Source organism: Urocitellus parryii, chromosome 3, assembly GCF_045843805.1.
Source record: "Urocitellus parryii isolate mUroPar1 chromosome 3, mUroPar1.hap1, whole genome shotgun sequence".
In the NCBI taxonomy this organism is placed as follows: Eukaryota; Metazoa; Chordata; class Mammalia; order Rodentia; family Sciuridae; genus Urocitellus; species Urocitellus parryii.
In genome coordinates this window covers 94,700,738-94,722,644 of record NC_135533.1, presented here as the reverse complement: position 1 = coordinate 94,722,644, position 21,907 = coordinate 94,700,738, and the positions used below count along the sequence as shown (strand labels likewise).

General features: G+C 36.9%; 1 protein-coding gene and 1 gene segment (V, D, J or C); one reads left to right on the top strand and one right to left on the bottom strand.

The window, feature by feature from the left end:
- LOC113181920 (T-cell receptor gamma chain C region 5/10-13-like) overlaps positions 1–1,072 on the top strand; it is a 58,475-nt gene extending 57,403 nt beyond the window's left edge. The window contains 1 exon segment of the C gene segment in view: positions 939–1,072. Within this exon segment, the coding sequence occupies positions 939–1,072 (134 nt within the window).
- Positions 1,073–2,096: 1,024 nt separating this feature from the next.
- The window catches only part of Stard3nl (STARD3 N-terminal like), a 47,153-nt gene continuing 27,342 nt past the window's right edge, over positions 2,097–21,907 (bottom strand). The window contains exons 2-9 of one of the 3 annotated variants that reach the window (XM_026387628.2): positions 20,960–21,239; positions 17,038–17,115; positions 16,411–16,488; positions 14,523–14,576; positions 14,292–14,409; positions 12,229–12,324; positions 3,653–3,728; positions 2,097–2,657 (exon numbers count right to left, since the gene is read on the bottom strand). In XM_026387628.2, the coding sequence (XP_026243413.1) occupies positions 3,670–3,728; positions 12,229–12,324; positions 14,292–14,409; positions 14,523–14,576; positions 16,411–16,488; positions 17,038–17,115; positions 20,960–21,181 (705 nt within the window). In that variant the 5' untranslated portion in view covers positions 21,182–21,239 and the 3' untranslated portion in view covers positions 2,097–2,657; positions 3,653–3,669. The remainder of the gene's footprint in view (positions 2,658–3,652; positions 3,729–12,228; positions 12,325–14,291; positions 14,410–14,522; positions 14,577–16,410; positions 16,489–17,037; positions 17,116–20,959; positions 21,240–21,907) is intronic. The other 2 variants (XM_077796783.1, XM_026387630.2) reach the window with 2 other exon arrangements.

Genomic DNA, 21,907 nt, shown 5'->3' with positions numbered 1-21,907 from the left:
CCTTTTAAAGTTAGAAAAGTTTAAAAGTTTGAATTTAAAAAATGTCTTATTTTTTAATATTGGAAATGTTTTGCTCATTTACAATCACCTTTACTTTCTGTGAGGCACATTCTTTGGAAAATAAGCAGAGATTCCCATTATGAAACAAAAGAAGAGTAACCAGACTCAAAAAGATTTAGATCAATTCCTTGATGCACCTGCTTTGACCATGGCTCCTTCAGCCATATACTCCTCCCGTGTTGAGAGATGCTGAACCCTCCCTGCCCTGGGAAAGCAGACACAAAGGCAGGAATATTTGAGATCACTGAGAGCTTTGTGGGCTGACATAACCGGCTGGGCACTAAGCATCCTCCTCTGTGGTTTCCAACCTGAAACCCTTTCCTCCCCCATACAGTCCTGAATTTGAGCAGTACAGAAAGGGAGAGCTCTGGTGGTGGGGGACACAGAGTGGGTGGGGGATGGGTGCTGGTGTGGCTGATGCAGTTTTTAGTTTCTGAGGTTTCTTTTGTTTCTTTGCTCTGTCAAGTGTGGTTGATTCAGGGAAAAGGCTTAAAGTCAAACCGACCCTACTTGTTTGTGTATCAAGAGGTGGCTGAGGTGTTGGAAGAGAAGTTGGGGGCAGTTAAACCACAACCAACTTTGCTCTGTTTCAGAAGCCTACAGCTAGTCAGAAGAGGTATCTAAGTTCACATGGTGAGACTAAGATGGGACCTGCTCTCCCTGCTGTGATCCAGGGACAAAGGAAGTGCCTCAGCTGCCCGAGCACTGGGAATCTGATGGCAGGATTTCTCGGACACTGCATCTTCTGTCCATTCTGTCACTGTCCTGAAGAATGGAGAAGAGGTCATGTGCAGCCCCAGGGTAACTCCCAACATTCCACCTAGTGACTGTGCTTTTCCCAAGTACTTGATTTATGGATGCTGGTTGGTACCTTTCAGTTTACTTTCTTGGTGTAGAGAGTAACACAAGACCAGTGTACACGAAGCTGTTGGCAGAGATACACAAAGATGAGGGCAGTGGCAATATGCTTCAAGAACTCAGAGATACAGAACCACGGAGCTCAACTGTATAACTGAAAGTCATATGCTGAACAATGTGAAGCCCATTTACAAGGACAGGATGACTTCAGAGTTAACCTAAGCAAGGCTCAACAGAGGACATTAACCTGAGATGAAAAGGTGATTGAGGTCAGACAGAAGAGTGTTGTTCAGCAATGTGAGCATAAAAAGAAAATGCTTCCACCCGCACCCTACCTACCAGAATGGCTCCCCAGGACCCTAGTTTCATCTGTGCACTCCCAAGGGGAAATATAACTATTTCTGAGATAATTGCTTTAAGCTCCCAGTCTGACTTCATGCCGTATTGCAATTATTCCATCATTCTTCTTGTTCTATGCTCAAACCATATTATGAGTGAGAATTATTTTCCTAAAATGATTGGCAGCCTAGCACCCTACTTCCTCAAATGATCTCATTTGGGGAAGTACTCTTCCTGTAGATAAATTTAAATACCTGATGTCCTGCTTGGGCCTTATCTCTGGGTTTGGTATATATACAACTCCACTTCTGAGAAAGGAAACTGACACTGAGATAACTTTATTGAGTTCCTTATGTATCAGTCTCTAGAACAGACCCTGGGGACTTTCCTGGCTCTTCTCCACCATGTGAAGCTCCTTGTGGTCAGATGCCAGCCTTTGAGTCAACCTCCAATTCACACTGCTGAGATGTGACCCACACTTAGAACAAGCACCACAGCAGGAAGGCTTGGAGCTGCACAAATCATAAGGTTCCACCTAAATCAACATCATCACCATTATATACAATTTCTTGAATGGCACCATGAAGGATGGAAAACTAACAGGTATGCTAACTCTCTTGAAGCAGTTATGGAAATATTCATGTTTGAAAAATAACTCACGATATAATTTAGTTCATTTTAATTCAAAATAGCATAAAACACAAAGGAAAAAATGATAACAATGGTTTCTTAGTCCTTTTATGGACACTTCAGAATTATATCTCAGAGAAAGATATAAATTTATAATAAAAATAATAAAATATATGGTACCATTTTACATGTATTCACAATCCCTCCTTGTCCTCTTTCTTTATTCCAACACTTTAGGGTAAAGACATTAGTAAACCAAGAAAATACAACTAATCATTTTGATATGCTGGATTTTATTACTTTTAAAAATTGTACAAAGAGCACATGTGCATGAGTTAAAAAAAACACAAGGGAAATGTAGGGTGTTAATAAATGAAATACAAAAGAAATCTGAGACATGAAACAAACAAAAAATTTCATCCTGTGAATTGAAATAAAAGGTATTTCACTTACTAGAAAAGTGTTATTTCAACATATTAAGAAGTCTTTTGATTAGGATACAGCACACATACAACTTTCCTTCAATTATTCATTGACAGGTCAGACTCAGTCTCACTGAACAGAGGAATAATCATGACATGACCTGGCCAGCCAGAGGCAGGAGACTGGATGTGTGTGGATGTGGGAAAATGTCCGTGAGGTATCACCATAAATAAAAGTTTACTAGCTGTTCAACAAAGTCAGTAGTGGATGTCGCCATTTCAACTATCAATAGGGAGACCCCATCTCCATCTTCTTCCCTCGGATGACTTCAGTGAGGGTTCTTCACACTTAGGAAAAGAGTGAAGACAAACAGGTTGAGGTATGGTGTTAAGAGGCAAAATTCTGCACTGCCTCTTATCTTCCTAACAGGGTCTATATCGAAGACAAACTGTGATAAAGGCACATAAAGAACATGGCTGTGGCCATACCTGAAGTTATTTTAAAGCATTTCAGAAAATGTTCAACTATTCCAGTATCCACGTATCTGCCTCCTCTCTACCCTGCTGTGTGGAGAGAAGCGTCTGTTGTATGTCAGGTGCCACCAATGCAAGCACTGGTCTCTTCCACCAGAAACCTGGCTGCCTCTGTTGCCCAGACTGCCTCTGTCTGTCTTTACAGAGACTCGTATTCTGTCTACTACTTTTTCCTTTTGTGGTGAAATATTTAGGAGGAGGCGCTGATACTATTCACTTGCTATTTATTGGCCTTCTATTTGTGAGGCTGAAATTTTTTTTTTTTTTTGAGGAGCTAAAAGGGTTTAACAATGCGTTCTGCCTCAGAGCTTTCAATTTCCAGCAGTTTTTATCTCAGAAGTCCAAAACTTTTGAGAGATATCCCACTGCCCAAGTCTGAGCTTGACACTCTCCTTCTAGCTATATGATTTTGGGGAAATTCCTCACCCACTGTTCCCTTACATGTGACACAGTGGTAATAACAGTCCCTACATATCACAGGTTGCTCTCCTTGGAACACAAAAATGTTAATGCTTGAAATTAAAACAATGTTTGAAACAAAAAGACACTCTAAGTAAGGAGATGTGAGTCTCTCCTTTTTCTTTGGAGATTCAGGACTCTGAGGTATTTTCCACTTTACAAATTTACCCCTATGCAGAAAACATTCAAAAATTTTACATAAGGAAATGTGATTACTGATTTCATGTAAATATAATGAATTTGGCTATATACTTGTACTCAATATTCCCTGAAGTTTACTCTGAATCCACTCAAAGAAAATGCATTTTGTGAACCACTCTGCTCTTAAAGTTTCATTTTCAAACACTTACTTTTTATAAAATAGAACTCAGAGTTCTAGAAGCGGTTTTTCACTGTCCTGTTTTTCCTCAGCTTCTTCTTCAGATCCTATTTGGTACAGAAGGAAAAAACTGTCTCATTCCATCAAAGAACAGTTTTATTGTAAAAAAGACAAATTCTTAAATGAAAGACTCATTTGTTTAACTCTAGAGAGATTTAGGTTAACAAACTGCTTTCTTCAAATTTTACTTTATTTCTTCCAGGAGGAAAACGAAAATATAATTTATGACTTGCACTAAATTGGCAAAAACAGATTTCACTTATGTGCTAGTGAAATACTCATATGCCAAGAATTGTTATCAATTGCCATTGTTCTTCCACCTGTTTGCACACTACGCTGAGCTTTGGTACAAAAAATTTGATCACTGTACCAGGTGAGTGAGAGAACAGTGTGGGCTCCTGAGGATGAGGGAAGTGCAGCTGCTGCTGTCAGTGATCACTACTAGCTACCTGGTCAGAATCAGTATCTCATGAGCCTCAATTACTCATACAATTGACCCAGTCATTCCACTCTGCAACTCTTTCTTTAGGATTGATCCCTGGGAAAATAATACTTACTATTCATTATGTGGATTTTTTTTCTCTAATAACTAGAAAACAAACCTAACTGGCTGAGAATGTCAGAATGGTTAAATAATTATATTTACATGGAATACCTTATATCCATGTAAAATTATGGTTCTTTATAGTTTATGACAACATGTAAAAAGTATGTGCATTAGGCAAATGCAAATATGAAAAAAAATAAATAAAACTTTGTATGCTATACAATTACGTTTGATAAAATTAACAAAGGCAAATATAAATGTACAAATGAGAACAAGTAGAAGATAACCACATGACCTTTGCACATTTTAATGAATATTCCAAAATGTCTGTGATAAAATTAAAGGGATTTAATAAATTTTACATTCTAATTTTAAAAGCAGGGTATAAATAACAGAGACATTGTGAGAAAAAGATGTGAAACTACACACACAACTAGAAAGAAACAAGTTAAACTGTGAGTAGTGATACTGTTATTTGAAGGATCAGTGAGTTCTAGTAGTTGTTTTCAACCTCTGTATAAAAGCATGTATTTCTTTTATGAACAGAAAGAAGAAATAGAAAACTGGGGTGTGGAAAACCAATTCATTAAGTTAGGGATGCAATCTATTCCCACATAAAGGTGGTGCCCTGCCTCGGCTGGGCTTTAATCTGTAAGAGAGTACACTGTAAAGAAGACATTATTTTTTTTTTTTATGAGAAAATCTGCCTGGATTATACCAAAGACAAATGTGACTGTGTCTTACATCTTAACCTCATAAATGTCATACAGTTCAAGTGGAAACTGGGGTAAAAGAAATAGATAAAGGTGGAGTGGTAAAAGGCTTTGCATTCCAGCCCATTAAACTGCTGTATATCATGGCGACAAAGGGTGGTTTAACTGCCTTCTCATGTTGAAAGGAGTCTCAGGAAGAGGATCAGATCAAGCCTTCCTGTTCCCAGGCTCATTTTCCAACTGCCACGCCAAAAGTATGTAAACCACAATGAGTGGTCCTGTGGTGGTATTACCAGGGAATCCTAAATAAAGCTCCATCCTTAATTAAAATTTAACTACATATATTCTTTACACATTTTAAAAGACCCTCTAGCTATGGCCTAGTGAGGGGGTTCAATACAATCTTTCCATATGAGAAGCATCTATAAAAGTTGGAAAAATGGACAAAACTGAAAGCATTTCACCCTCTGCAAATTATCAAAGGCATATACAACTGGAGACTGGTTTATGTGTGAAAACAGCAGAATTCAGGAACAACAGTGCTGCTCCTTCCTGAGCTTCTCCTGTTCCTCCTCCTATGCCCCACACCCAGCTCAATGGCATGGAGGTTCTGGGGACTGGCAGCAAAGCCATCCAGGTGAAAGAAGCTCACTTAGTTTGGGGGGAGAGCCATGCTAGTGGCCAGCAATATGGATGGAAAATCCCAGGAAGCAGGCAGGGCAGCTGCTCTGCTAGTCAGAGGTTGTGGTCATGGTTGGAGCAAGCATATGCTTGGTTGGGTCTTTTCACATGCACAAGGAAAACCCAAGAGAGCTCAAACTAGCCAGATACCTTGAACTATGAGCATCCTCAGAGAACACACAAAGTCTCAGCAAAAACAAAAACCTATGCAAGATCTGAAAATGGCCTGAACTTTGAATGTGACACTCAAACCATGTGTATTTTCTTCTGGCAGGATGGAAGCATTAATTCAGGTACTTGAGACAGGTACTTAATCCAGCCAGGTACTCTGTAGACACAGGGAACCCATAGGAAGCTTGGTTTTAAAAACAAACCAAGACTTAAAAAAAAAAGGAAGTAAATTTAAAAAAAAAATGAGAAAAGATAGATGTAACCACATTGCCCAGGGAATACAATTTCATGAATAATTTACTAAGCAAATGAACAAATAGCAACAACAACCTTTTGGGAGAAAAATGAGAATCCTGAGTTGCTACAATATATTTTCGACAAATTACTTTTCAATAGAAAATATAAGACATGTAGAGGATTAGGCAAGTATGAACATTCTAAAAAAAATACAAAAACACCAAAGCAAACCATCTCTGAGTGTCTCCAAATACTGTACTTAGCAAAAAAAAAAAAAATCAAAGCAATATTAACAAATATGTTCAAAGAACAATAGAGAATCAATTTAAATAACTAACAGAAGTAGACCAACAAAGTAGAGGAGGGGGATTTAAATGGGGAGAGGGGAGAGGGAATGGGGAGGTATTGGGGGAAAAACATCTATAAAACTATGCTATGTCTATGTACAAATATATTACAATAAATATAGCTTTTATGTGTAATTATAATATACTAATTGAAATAATAATAATAAACAGAAGAATTAGTAGAGCAAGTGGTTCAGGGGCAGTGGCAAGGGAAAGAGAAGGTACAGGGGAATAAGAATGATCAAATTATGCTGCTTGCATGTATAAATATGGTGTAATGAATCCCATTATTATTTATAAAAACTCTGAAGTGAAAAAAAACATTAAGTGCAATAATATATTTGTGAATCAAGAAAATATTCAAGACAGCAGAGGAACTGGTATACATGAAGACAGGGCTGGCAGAAATGATCCATTCTGAGACAGAGAAAGCAAAAGACTGAAGAAAAATTAAATACAGTTTAGAGACCTTTGAAATAACATCAAGCATACCAATAAATGGGCATTGGGGAGTTCCAGAAGAAGAAAAAAGAAAAAAAATCTAGAAAATATTTAAAGATAATGGCAAAAATTTCCTACATTTCTGAGACATAGTAATCTATACATTTAATAAGCTAAAGGTTCAGGAATCAGGACATATACAGAGATCCACAAAAATATCACTCTAAACTTGCTGAAAACCAAGGAATACATGAAAATGAACATATGGTATGTCAAAGTTTATGAGATACCAATAAAGCAATGTATACAGGAAAAATGTATGGCTTTAATTGACTATATAAGAAAAGAAAGTTTTCAAGTCAATCAAAAAATAATCTACTTTAAAAGGTAGAAAAAGAAGCCAAGAAGATTCAAGGAAATAAAAAAAATTGACTTGGCACATTTATAACCAACAGATTTTTGACAAATGTGCCTAAATATATGAAAATTAATTCAAAATGTATCATAACTTTAATTAAAAGAAGACACACTACAAAATCTTCTAGACGGAAACACAAGAGAAAAATCTTCACTACATTTGAGGTCTCAAATATAGTATCCATTGGAAGGTAAGGGAAAAGAGAGAGAGAGAGAGAGAGAGAGAGAGAGAGAGAGAGAGAGAGAGAGAGATAAGTGTCACAGTAGAATGGGTAGACAATAGGATGGGAGGGGAGGGGGTGGGATAAGGAGGGCAGCAGAATACAACTGATACTAGGATTGCTGTATGTATATACATGGGTGTATAACCAACGTGATCCTGCAATCTGTACACGTGGAATGAGAATTCATACCCTATTTGAATCAAATGTATGATATGTCAAGATCATTGTATTGTCTTGGACAACTAATAAAAAAAATATTAAAAACTTGTGCTTCAAAATACCATATGAAAATGTGAAAAGACAAACAGGAGACAAACATTTGCAAATCATATATATTTGATAAAGAACTTTTATCTACAATGTAGATACAGCTTAATAGTAAGAAAATAAGTCAAAAAATCTTGAAATACAGATTTCTCCAAAGAAGATACATGATTAATATATAATGGAAAAGATCTCTTGTCATTAGGGACATTAAGCTTAACCACATGGGAACTACTTTACCTCTGTTAGACTGGCTACAATAAAAAAGACAGAGGATACCAAAGTGTTAGTGATGATATGGAGAAACTGAAATCCATATATGTTGCTGGAAAGAATGTATAATAGTGCAACCATGTAAGAATAGTTCAGCAATTTCTTAAAAAGTTAAATTTATCATATGAGGCAGCAAATCCTTAGAAATCCATTCAAGAAAAATAACAATAAATGTCTCCACAAACACATATATGTGAATGTTCATAGCTGAGTTACTCATAACAGCTCCAAACTGGAAATAACCTAGACATCCATTAGCTGGAAAGTAAGCAAAAATGTTGTACAGATACACCATGGAACAGTATTCAGCCATAAAAGAGAACTACTGATATGTTCTACAACATAACTGGTCCTCAAAAACTTTACACTAAGCAAAAGGAGGAGAATGCAAAAACTACATGTAGTATGACCAGTTATATGAACTGCCCCGAAAATATAAATCTGTCAAGACAGAAAGCAGATCTGTGTTACTCAGAATGAGATACAAAGGCAGGGGTTAATGAACATGAAAGAAGCTTTTCTAATGATAAAATTTTCTAAAATTATCTTGTGATGCTGATGAAAAAACTATACATTTGCTAAAAATCATGCAATTATACATTCACAAACAATGGATTTTATAGTATGAAAATTATACCTCCATAGTTTCTTAAAATTCAATGTTTTGGGATATTCATCACAATGAGTTTTCAATATTTTAAAATTTCAAAATTTTAATTCAAAGGTAGGAAAGAATTGTGTTTTAAATCTGTTCACTATACATAATGTAATCATGGGATTGATCATCTGAATAAGAACACTTCTGAGAAATGAAAGGGATTCTAATAATCACACAAGGAGACAGGAAAGGCGAGGCAATTTAGAATGGATAGTCATTCTTGGTTGGTATTAAACTGGTATTTTAATGCCTTTATCTAAACCTGTTTAGAACAGATGACATCATGTAATTGAGCTACTCCACATTTTAAATTGGTCAAGAGGTGAATTATTCTGTCCTTAGCATCATGCTTGGTTCATTCTAGCTCTCTGACCACAGATGACAGCTTCTAGTCATCCAAAGAGGGCTTTGTTTCCTTGTTCTTTCCATTTAATTCGCGGGTTTTAGGACGTGGTTAGCAAGCCTGCACACAAATTACTTTTCTAGCCCTTAAGTGTACATCTTCTAAAATGTGCTAGTATCCTAATTTACAGGTCTAAAATTCAAGTTGATCAGTGACAAGAAAAATGCTGACACTTTTATGTGTGATGCCTCAATTTCTCTCTTATTTTTATCTAACCCTTCAACACTTATAAATCTATGTGCCAGGTACTGCATTAGATGCTGGATTAAAAAAAAAAAAGACAAGAAAGGAAGCCAAACCTTTCAGATGCCCCCATGTCTAGTAAAAAATCAGCTACTAAAAGACTGATTTTTTTTTTTAGCTACAGGCATAATAAGAATAGAGTGTTCTTTCTTTAGGCACATTACCTCAAATAATAATTTTCACTTCTAATTCTTTCCTGAATTGAACAGGCAATGCAAAAAAAAAAAAAAAAAAAAAATATAGCAAGGCCTTAGGGGCACTTCTCTTCACCCATCACTACTAATCTGCCTTTTGTCTAAACAAAGCAGCCACCTAGTGGAATACTATGAAAATGTTTTGGTTCTTGTGCAGATTTATGATTCAGTGAAACAGTAATGCCCCAGAGGACCACTAGGTGGTGGCAAATGTCACAGGCAGAAGCCATGGGATCTACCAGTGCAAAGCTTGATGGGGAGGGAATGCCTGAGGTGAAATTCCTCATGTATAAGAAAAAACAGTAGAACTGGGAAACCGCATTAGTCTTAGAAAAAGAATTAGCTAACAAGTTGGAATAGTCTTAGAAAAAGTAGAATGGCATGAAATACATTATGAACTGCCCCACCTCTTTTTTTTAAAGTATTAATCCTATGACATAAAGTATTAGAAAGAAACAGCACTTATAATTTGGTAGTAAAAACATTAATACTTAATTTTAATTACTATTGTCTCAGAAACAGATTTTCTGCTAATCCACATCTGTATCTCTTGTGGATTTATAGTTTTGTATTTTATACTACTTGTAGATCACATACCAATAGTTTACCATCATTCACACAGCTCTTTCTACCAGGAGTCTGTTTTATTATAGTGTGTAAAACACTCCTCGTGTTGGATGTTGGACATATAATAAGTAGACTCTAAATCAAGCTTACGTCCCATGGTAGAAACAAACCAGGTCACAGATGAAGATAGTGCAGGCAGCACAAGATGACAGGGCTAGAATAGAGGTACCAAAGACCAGGCAAAGGCCACCTGACCAAGACTTCCAGGAGTGATGGGATGGGTAGAAAACGTTGTGCAGAGGTCTTTGGAATATGTGGTGGAGACATGATATGGAGAATATCAAGAGAAGATGCAACACAGCATTTTCAGAAAAGCTACAAACACAAGAAGGCAGTAAAGGAGATAAGAAGTTGGACAACTGAGTAAGAGTGGGAACAGAGGTGCTTTCTTCCAGACTCCGAGACTATTCAATTATGAATCCTTTATGCCACTGAAGGCTTTTGGACAGGCGACTGACAGGATCAATTTTGCATTTTCACAAATACCAAAAGGCTGCAGACTTTAGCAGTTATGACCATAAACCCTAGCAGTGGAGCCTTATTTGTGTGATGCTGAGCAACTGCTTCCATTCTCTGTGCCTCAATTTTCTTATCTCCACGTTGGAAATAATCAAGTCTTATATCTTAGTATGGTTAAGAGGAGAAAATGAGTGAATTTCAGTTCTAAAGACCTGAGAACAGCACTAAGCACCTATAGAGTATTAGTAACTTTGAAAATATTTTTAATTGTGGCAAAATACAATTAAAATAAAATTTGACATTTTAGCTCTTTGTAAGTGCACCACTCCTTGCTTTAAATACGTCCACCTTGTTGTGCAATCATTACTACCATGCATCCCAAAGTTCTTAGTCCCTGGGAACCACTGTTCTTTGTTTCTGTGAACTTGACTACTCCAGGTACTTCATTAAATTCTTTATGTGCTAGTTGTCCTTATGTGCCTCACTTACTTTATTTAGGATAATATGTTCAAGGTTCATATATGTTAGAGCATGTGTCAGAATTTTTTTTCCTTTTTATGACTGAGCAATATTTCATTGGATGTATACATCATATTTTGTTTATTCATTTATCTGCTGGTGGCCGTTCGAGTTGTTTCTACCTTTGGTTACTATGAATAATAAATAATGCTACTCTGTAAATAGGAAGACAAATACATGATTGTGTTCCTGCTTTCATTTCTTCTGGATATAGATCTAGAAGTATAACAGTTGAACTAATTCTATGTTCAATTTTTTGAGGAAATATCATCTTGCCTCCTGTAGAAACTATATATACCATTTTACATTCTCAAATGCAGTGCATAAGAGTTCCAATTTCTTTATTTCCACACCAATACTTCTTTTCTAATATATATTAACAGTCATCCTACAAGGTATAGTATCTCATTATGGTTTTGATTTTCATTTTTCTAGTGATTAGTGGTATTGAGCATCTTTTCATGTGCTGACTAGCCATCTATTTATCTTCATAGAGAAATATCTGTTTAAGACCTTTCCACATTTAGTCAGGATGTTTTTTGGTTTTTGATAGCCACTGTTTTGAGAACAGTGGTAGTTAGTTAGTGAGGGGGAAAGGGAGGTATGGAGAGAGAAGCTGTGACGGAAGTTGAAGTAAGGAACGCTGAACTGGGGTTGGAGCTGCCAGGGAGTGTTATGACAGAAATAAGATGACAGAGGCAGGGAAAAAAAAAAAAGGATCACACATCCTTATGAACAAGAAGATATCAGCCAGAAGAAAGTAGGGAGTACTCAAGGCTCAGTTTTTGACTTGGATATCTGGTGGAACGAGCTGCAATTCTCGGCCATGGGCAATTACACAGGAAGGTTGACTTAAGGATGAAAGGCAATGAAAGAGAGTTCAAGAACCTTCCCTAGTCTACTTGTCTTCTGAGATGGAGATAGCAAGTCACAGTGTTTGTGTCCCTCCAGGGCATTCATTTTTAGATCTCTTTGTCTCACCACTGGTAACATGTAAGGTCAGGTCTTATATATCCTGGTGTGCTAAATGTTTGCTAACTATATTGAGAAACAGAAAGGGTGGTGAGAGGGTTGGAGGGAAGAGCTTTTAATTGATAGATAAAAACAAAAATGGTAATCAAATTTTTACCTGCTTCAGATTCAGGAGGGGAATAAAACTGACCATCAGAAAGACCAGCAGGTATGAGGGCTGCCCTCTCTGATGCATCCTGAACTATCAGGAGTCCTGGAAAAAAAGAAATTGAGATCTGTGAATGTATCACATTCCTGGTAGGTTCTTGGCAAAAATTAAATATTATAAATGGTAAAAAGAGATATTCTCAAAATCTTTCAACAAAAAATAAAGCTTTCATTAATAAACTATGAACCAATACTATAAAAATAGAAAATAAAGTAGTTCAAAAAAACTGTTTCATGTTACTCCTTCAACTCAATATTTAGAGCATCTTTCCCTTATTAATCCCTTATTCCCCAAAATCAAAACAACTACAAAGTGAAATCAAAACCCAGTCAGTCTGTACAAATGGTACACCATCTGCATGTGTTTAGAGAAATGCCAGGTATCAAGCATAATATAGAGCTGGCCTTTTATAAGTATGTAAAAAGAAGTAAAGTTGATTAAGAAACACCTATGCAAAAAAAGATCTGCAAACAAAAGAAGGACATTAAAAAGCAAGGGGAAGACAATGAAACTCCAGAACACTAACACATGATGAAGAACATTAACAATTGACTACTTTGGCTGAGGACTGAGCAAATGTTAGGAGACAGTGGGAGGAAGCACCCAGACAGCAGATGCCAGGTACATGTGTCCTCTCTGCTACTGACAATAGAAGCAAATGTTGTTTTCAAAATCTAATAATTCTATGTTCAGCTTTATTGGACACTGTGGAATTGGTTCAGTCCAAACTTTAGTCATATTAAAAGTTCACGATTCAATTAAGTTCAATATGATGTTTATATACAATTAAAATAAACTTCCATACATTCTTTAGCTTTACCTATTTTTTCTCCACACGATGCTTTCATAAAGGAAAAGGGGGCACAGGATAGAAAATACATCTTGGACCACTGATTTATATTTTTTTAAAATCTACTCTTGAACTATAACTCTTTTCTTATAGGTTTTTTTCCTACTGAAGAGATTTCCCAAAATCAAACTGTGCAAAGCTATTGTTCATCCTGTCATTTTTGAAACTATAATTATGACTAAGACTCTGTAAGATACAAGATTTTTTTCTCTATGAGGCACAGCATGTTGAGCCAGATGATGGATAAGTTCAAGGAGGTAGGAGATCTGGAAACTGCAAGGGAGTCTAAATTGATCTTGGCTATTTCAACTCAGAGAGGGGTAGGCAGGACACATGAGCCTCCACTAAGGCACCATGTGAAAAAGATCCCAGCCCAATAATTAACTGTACAGCTCAACAGTTCATCTGTCCTTCCTACTCAACATCCTGGTACACTGAAAACCAAGCAATGGGATAACAACAGTTTCAGCAGGGCTCAGGAGTACACCATGCTAGCTGTCATGTGAGAGGGCTGAGCACTGCTCGGGCTATGGGACTGTAGTTTTTCCCCTCTCAACTTCACCTGCATCATTATGGTCCCAGCTCTAAGCCTTCATTATATTAATTATATCCAACCCATAGTAGGCCACCACCTACTGTATACATATCAATATGACACGTTAGAGAACCACAGACTTTGTTGAAAATTGCTGATTCGTTCACTTAAAATTGTTTAAAAATTTCTACCCCTAAACAGGATAGTTCCATTTATATGCACAAAATGTTTAGTGTTGTATGATGATTATCAACAATGAGAAAAGGTCAACCTCCCAAGCAGAATGAGGTGGTACCAATTTTTTTGAGATTTTGTTAATGAGATTTTCCAAAATGAAACCATACGCAAAGTAGCTGTTTCTTGAACGACTTTTTAGCCAGTGTCCATATTTTCTCTTGGGGAAGCCTGGCCTGACAGCCAGAAAGAAGAATCACTTCCTGTTGCCATCCACTCACCTACCCAACCCTTCTCTACATTTTGCTATTGCCAATGAAGAATAGAGATGCTGTGACTGACTCACTCACTCTACCCCCTTGAGGTTCCCCTCACATCCAGAAGCCACATCTCTTCCTTGCTACTTGGTAGTGAACTAGTAGACTCTGGAGGCTGACTTTCACAGAAACTTACTGTTTTCTTCTTCTGCTTCTTGAGGTAACACTTTGAAATCCAGGAACCATGTCTCAATCCAGGCGAGGATGAATGAAATGATGGGCAGCACATAGCCAAACGCCCCTTGGGAGAAAAGCTGGAAGAACAGGTGTGACCAGGAGAAGGGAGGCAGTCACTATCAGCTCACACTGGGAAATGAGGCTTCATCAGTGCAGAGGACAATGGTACAGGAAAAGGGGGAGGCCATACCTTTGAAAGGATCACTTTCGCTAGTAAAAAGGCACTGGTCACTGCTGTTGTTAACTGAAAGACACAATGTAGCAGTGCTCAAATTAGACATTTCTCATTGTGAAGGCACCTCCCTCATATCAGAGACCCATTTAAGCCAAGAGCAGGCAACACCTATTCTTGGCCTGATTCCTTCCCATATTACTCTATATCAGTCCCCTACACACAGACCAGGGCCAAATGGGCTTAGATGTGGCACATAATTGCCAATTGGCTGCTTATGGTATTTCTTCTCCCAAGTTTTAGCAGATTGATGTGTTAGAAAACTACACTTTATCTATCAGAAGTTACAATATTCAGTCACATACAACAAATTTGTGAAAATGTACAGACAAGGCTTTCCATAGAGGTTATGAAGCCTAGAGCAATTCTACCATACCAGAGCCTTGTCACTTTCACTTCCAATTAATATTTTTAGCATGATGAAACCTGACCACAGTCAATGCTAACAGCAGTATGACAGAATGGAGGCCAGGGAATATCAAGGATCTTGCTTAGTAAGTGTTAACAAGTTGCTTGCAGGCGCGGGCGTGCACACACACATACACATACCCCAGAGTGAGCTGTCTGGGAGAGGAGACATTTCACGCCCTAATGCTGGTTTACTTTACAGGCTGGCACTAAGTGTTCTTTAGGTACCAGCTGACTTCTCCTCCTTTTAGGACTCTCTCTGTAAATGTTTTAAACATGAATCAGAAACAGTAAAATGGATTTCCTAAATCAAATCTATTCTTAAAAGATCATTTGAAAGTATCTGTTAAAGATGCTTTATCATTACATGTCTGCACGTCAATCACTTTTCTAAAATAAATACTAAGACAAATGGTCTGGCACAGTATTCTCCATCATGGAAACTCTGGAATAGAACGTTTCCATGGGGCTGTTAAAGAAAATTGGAATATGCGATCATCACAAGGTAGTGTGATATGAGCTAGAGTATTTGGGAATCAAGTGTGCCTAGACTGTCCACTACATCCCTCAAATGAGAGCTTCTGTATTAATGTAGGTTCTGACCTCCATCATGTGACGATGGGAATGTTAAGAGGAAATGACCCAGGCAGATATGGCCCTGGTACTTAGTCTGCAGAAGGCAGCACAGCTCCTATTCCCACGAGGACAAGCCAGAGCCCTCAAACAGCAGGGTTTGGGGATATTCCTATGCAGTTCTCTCCAGCTTCGAAGATTCAACATTCTCTTGCCCCTCACCCCCAATGTATTCTGAACATCTGTGGAAATGGCAAAAAACATCCAGGCAGAAATGCTTCTAATTCTTTTAATCCCTTAATGTTTACTGATGATGAATACCATGTGTCCAAGCTTTGTGCTAAAAGCTAGGAAAGAGATAAGTAAAAATATCACTATCCTCATGAAGCTAGGGGGAACAGGAATGAGCTTAGAAGCTTCTTCTTCCAGAATGGGGGAAGTGGGTAAAGGAGGGGGAAAGTGATTATCAAAATAAACAGAGATAAAATCTTTAAAAACCTAGGCAGTTTTAACAAAAGAATTTTCTAAATATTTCTGGGACAGAGGATCCTGTTTTTATCTCTTCAGCAACATGAAACACAGGGTAGATGGATGTTTGGCTAATCATCATTCTTGGACCTCCAGAGTCCTCATTTGACTCAGCATCTTAGAAATGAACCTGATTACTCTTTAACATTAGAAAGAAGACCTGGAGAATTAAACCTAATAAAGCCAGGGAGGAAAGGGACTCAGGAAGAATTAGTGAAATTTGCTAGTGAAATTCTGTCTGGTTAAAACCACATCTCTTCTCCCAACTCGGGCTTGTTGTGCACAGGCCCTGGTCAGAACCCCAGAGGAGATGACCAGCTCATCATGGCACACTCACCGCTATTGCCCACCAATGGCGCAGTCTGCATACAGCATATGCGAGTATCAGCACTTTAAATCGAAAAACTGCCAAAAGCTGGACCAAAAAACAAAGGTAAAGAATACAAGTAATTTAAAATACATATAATAAAATATATTTTAAAATACATATTTTAAATACACCATTCTAGTGCAATTGCAGATTGCCCCCAATGGGCGCTGACTCCTAGGCCAGCATGTGGGACTGCCTACCCCAGATCCTCAAGTAAAGTAACCGAAGTAAGATGTCAGATTAATTTCTCCTTAACAAAAAGGAACAATCTAGAAAAGAAATAGCATTTTTATCAGGCTATCATGAAAGCAGGTGAATTTGCCTTTCAGTGGCTAGGACATGTCAAAAGGTTCTACTTGAGCTGTGTGCTCTCATCTAGAACATGGGAATGATTCCTTCTGCCCTCTCTTTATCTGTCACTCTTCTTTTCTTTCCTTGCAATGATTAGACACTTCCTTAGTGAGTAATTCAGAGAAAAGGAATACAGTTTACATGCAAGGTAGAAAAAAATGGCATCAAATTTTAGGCCTATTTAAGAAAAATTGTCTTTTGTTGTCATTCTATTTGTAAGGAGTTACAAAAGAAAATACTCACAAATATATCAAAATAAGATGAGTAGTAGTCATATTGCACCACCTCCTTCTCTAACGTGTTCTCAATGCCTCCGTTCACCTAGGAAAAAGAGTAAAAAGCAAAAACAAGGAGTGATTTACTTGAGAAAATGAAACAAGAGTGAGGTTTCCCATATACTTTCCTACCAGTCTTGAACCCAGAAATGTTTGGAAGAAAAGAAGCCTCATAATTTTAAAAGGCTGAACAACAGCACTTCCCACTTCTTCACAGTTCATTCATGCAAAAGATATAAATGTATACTAAGGAGCAATGACTTTGCAATTCATATTTTAAATACTAAAATATTCAAAATCATATTTTCTCTTTTAAAATAAAGTCTTCAAGCATATATATACATACATGCTTTTAAAGAAGGCACATTTATTCAAGCCTTCTTCACTTGAAGACCAATAGTTTTAGGTTCTGGAAGGCTCAGGCTCCCATGATCTTACAGCAAACATAAATGAGGACAATTAGCAAGACACATAAGAGAAGTATAAAAATTCTCTTTATTTTTTTCATCTTTTTATTTTGCTCCTGGCATTTTAAAATTCTAAACTCTTCATGCTAAGTGAAATAAGTCAAAACTAAAGGTCAAATGTTTCTGCTGATATGTGGAGGGTAACTCACAATTAAGTCGGGGATGGGGGGAGGAATAACAGAACTTCAATAGATTAGACAAAGGGAAATGGAGGGAAGCCGGGGGATAGGAAAAGGAAAGACAGTGGAGAATCTGACATAATTTTCCCATGTGCATATATGGGAACGCCACAGTGAATCCCATAATGATGTACATGCACAAGAATTGGATCCTAACTAAAATAAGATATATTCCATGTTTATACAATTATATCAAAGTGGATTCTAGTGTCATGTGTAACTAAAAATAAAAAATAAAAAATAAAATTCTCTACTCTTATCAATTTACATATATAACTTGGATAACAAAATTGGAAACACGTGACAGTTACAGTAAATGGTGAAAATCAAACCCAACAAGATAAACTTTCTGTCCCCCCCCCCAATTCTACCATGAAAATGAATTTTAAATTATCAAGTTTAAAATTTTACAAATTAAACTATGGATATATATATATATATGGATATATATATATATATATACACACATACATATATATGTATATATATACACACACACATATATGGATGGATATATATATATATATATACACACACACACACACACACACACATACATACACACACACACACACACACACACACACACATACATATATATTTTTTTCTTTTAAGAAAATCAAGTAAAGGGACATATGACAGGCCATGGACAGAGTACCAGACAGACTCTCTTAATGGTGAGAGCCCATGGACCAGCCTAGTCAGAAGGAATGTGATATGAAACATTAACTTCAAGCTTCTAATTCTGAACAAAGTCCTGGCAAACAAATAGAGATGCTCTGAGAAAGGACAAAACAAAGTGCAATTGACCAGGCAATTGGATAAGAGGGAAAGAACAAGAAATACCTTTGCAAGATTCCCTAATTTGTCAAATTAAAATGTCACAAGGAAAGGGTGGTCTTAGCTTAACTACCTTTTCATGGATTTGTATTTGTTATCCAAGTGAAAACAAACCATTAATACTATTCTGTACCTTAAAATACCTGAAGGAGTTTTAGGTTTCTAAAATTAGTACAAATTGATTTTGTACCTGCTTGGCTATAAATTTCTATAAATAAATAGAACTGAAAGCCTGGTCACAAGGAAAAATCACTAAAGACCAACCGACCATCTATTTACATTGCTTTGTCTCTCCAAACTAAGGAAACATTCCAATATCCAGAATATTAAGAGAATAATTATTCTGAGTAGTCCATGGCAAAGAGGGTTCTCTACCACTGTGACCACCCCCTCACTCTGCTTCTGTTCCCAAGACAGCAGGAATCAAAGCTGTCAGCATGGTTTTGCCAGTAGAAAAAGTTTTCCTCTGGTATCTTCTCACTTTAAAAAAGACCCTGACTTTGTGTTTTTCAATAAGATATTTAGGATTTATTACCTAAAAACTTACATTCTAAATCCTTATTCCACAATCTTTGTCTAGCTCTAAGTATGTCAAATTGACTGACTATAGTTGCACACCAAATCAAATTCTTTCTGGTTCAAACTGACCATTCTTCATTCAAAGATATAAAATCTGAAATGCTACAAAACGTGAAACATTTTGAGCACTGGCATTCTCACCACAAGTGGAAAATTCCACATTTGATCTCTCATCCCAAATGCAGGCCCTCGAAAAACAGTACAAAATTACCTTCAGGATGTATATAAAATACATATGAATAAATTTTGTGTTTAGAATTTGTCTCAACCCCAAGATATCTCATTATATATAAGAAAATACTGAGAAATTTTAAATACAAAATCTGAAACTTCTGGTCCCAAGCATTTTGGCACAGGGACAATTTCTAAGTCCATCATTAAAAAGTTGAGAGTCATCTTTGGTTACTAGGGAGGATAAAATCAGACTGTCAGCAAGTCTTCTGCTTCTCAGGTGAGCTCTTCCCTCCTATTCACACAACCTCAAATGGCATTCTTTCAACAGCTCCTGAGTTAGTGTTCTTATAGTGCTAACCTGCCACTAATGTAATCAAGCTACACACCACTACCACAATGATCTTTGTCCATTTGTTAAATATTTGCTGGGCACCCATGGAGTACCAGACACTCACTGTTTCAAGTAAAGAAACTTCTGAAAACAAAACAATATCTCTGTCTTCATTAGCGTGCATCCTAGCAAGGCAGGAGAGAGGACAAGTAAGAAAATAAGTGCTATACAGAAAACAGAAGCAGGACAGTCTGACAGAATGATGGTGACATTTAAACTGACTTCAGAATGATAGGATATCAGAATCTACAAAAGAATAAAGGAATTTATTTATTCCTCATACAGAGGAAACTACTAGTATAGAGGACCCAAGACAAAAAGGAGCCTGTTGTTACATTCTGAGAGCAAAAAGAAGCAAGAGTGGCTGATGAATGCAATCAATGAGTTGTGTTGATGAAGGCAAGAGTGTTGCTGAGAGGGAAGCCTTCAGGAAGAACCCACTGTTAGTTGGGGAAAAATGTAATCACCTGACCCAGAGCTTTGGGAGAAAGTAGGCACATCAGGTTAAATAAAATATGTAATTATAATGAATTTCTCTTGTTTATTTTAACTTTTATTACTGTAACAACTATAGAATCTTAAATTATATGCTTTAAATTATGCATTACATTTGTAACAGGCAACACTGATGGAGGCAATTATTTGGTAATATAATTGCATATGTCCAAATGCCTCTAAGAAAACTTACTTGATATAATATGAAAAAGTGATCTCTGAAAAAAAATATACAAAATCTGCAGCAATGGCACTAGAAAAGTAGATGTAATAGCTAAAACATTTCAGAAGCATTTTGTGTATTTTTTAGGAGAAGTTGGTGAATTCATTATGAAAAGGTCTAGGAAATAATTATTTTTGCCTCTTAGGCTAGAAGGTCTCTGGCTTAACTACTTAACCCAACTACTTACACACAAAGTCAAACCATAGGCATATATAAACAAATGGGCATAGCTGTGTTCCAACAAAACTTTGCTAAGACATGCCAACTGAATTTATCCCACAGCCTAAAGTTTGTCAACTCTTATTATTGAGCAAAACACTAGGAATTCAAATTTCAAAAAGCCAAAGTGAACTTTAAATTTACTCATTTGTTTCAAACAATGATACTAAAGAATAAGATCTCAATCTGATGGAGAAGAACAATGCTGCATCATCTGGAAAAAGATGAAATTCACTAAATGATACATAAAAAGTTTATTTGAAGAATACATTTTTGTTTCTGGAGTCAGTTCTTACAAAAGTCATGAAAAAAAATCAACTTACATTTAACTCTATTATCCACAGTAATGTTACAAATAAGAGGTCAAAGGTGACAAACAAACAGAAAGTCCTCCTGACATCGGATATGCCTTTCTTTTCCCTTCCTTCATAGGACTCGATCCTGGCCATGAGTTGTGTGGGGTTGATGGAGTGGACTTCGCGCAGAGAAGCATGGGAGCTCTGGCTCCCAGTGAGTGTATTCTCCATGTCTGGCAGGTGGTTCATCCCGGAGAAGGGTTAAAGGAACCTTTTCCCAACTTCACCATCCCTAGAGAGAAGAGACCTTTGGGAAATGAAAGAGAGACATCATGTTAAATCAATGTATAAGTACATAAACTGTATTATATTTTACCTAGTACAAGCACGCTACCCTCATGACTGTGAGACTGTGTAACTGAGCAGCAGAGGGTCCTGATAGAAGGTATTCATGTTTTAATAAAGACAAAGAGAACATGAAATTAGCAACGCCTAATGTTCTCAACACCACAAAATATCTGCTATGGAAAAAATCAAGAAGAATGCAATAAAGAAGAACACAAATTTATGATAGGAAATGGTGTTAACCATAACAAAAAGTCAATCCTGATAACCTGAAGCAAATGTCTTGTGAAAGCTGAAAGCACCAAGCCAGCTCTTTTGCTGTGCCAGGGAGAAGACATCCACTGTCCTGCAAGTATCATTGCCTATGAACTAGGAAACCATTTACTGAACATTTGCTTGCACACATAAGCAGAACATATAAGTTTTCAGCTACTAAAAAAGAAAAAACAAAGAAAAACCTTGTTTCCTAATGAAGATTTTTTTTTAACCTGAAGTGCTTAATAAACATAGCATTTCCCCATTATCTCTTAATGAATATGTGTTTCTGGGCCTCTTCTTGGAAAAGTTGTTTGTGCCCCCAAAAGTTCAACCCTTAAAAGTTCAACAGTATGTAACCACCCAATTAATGAT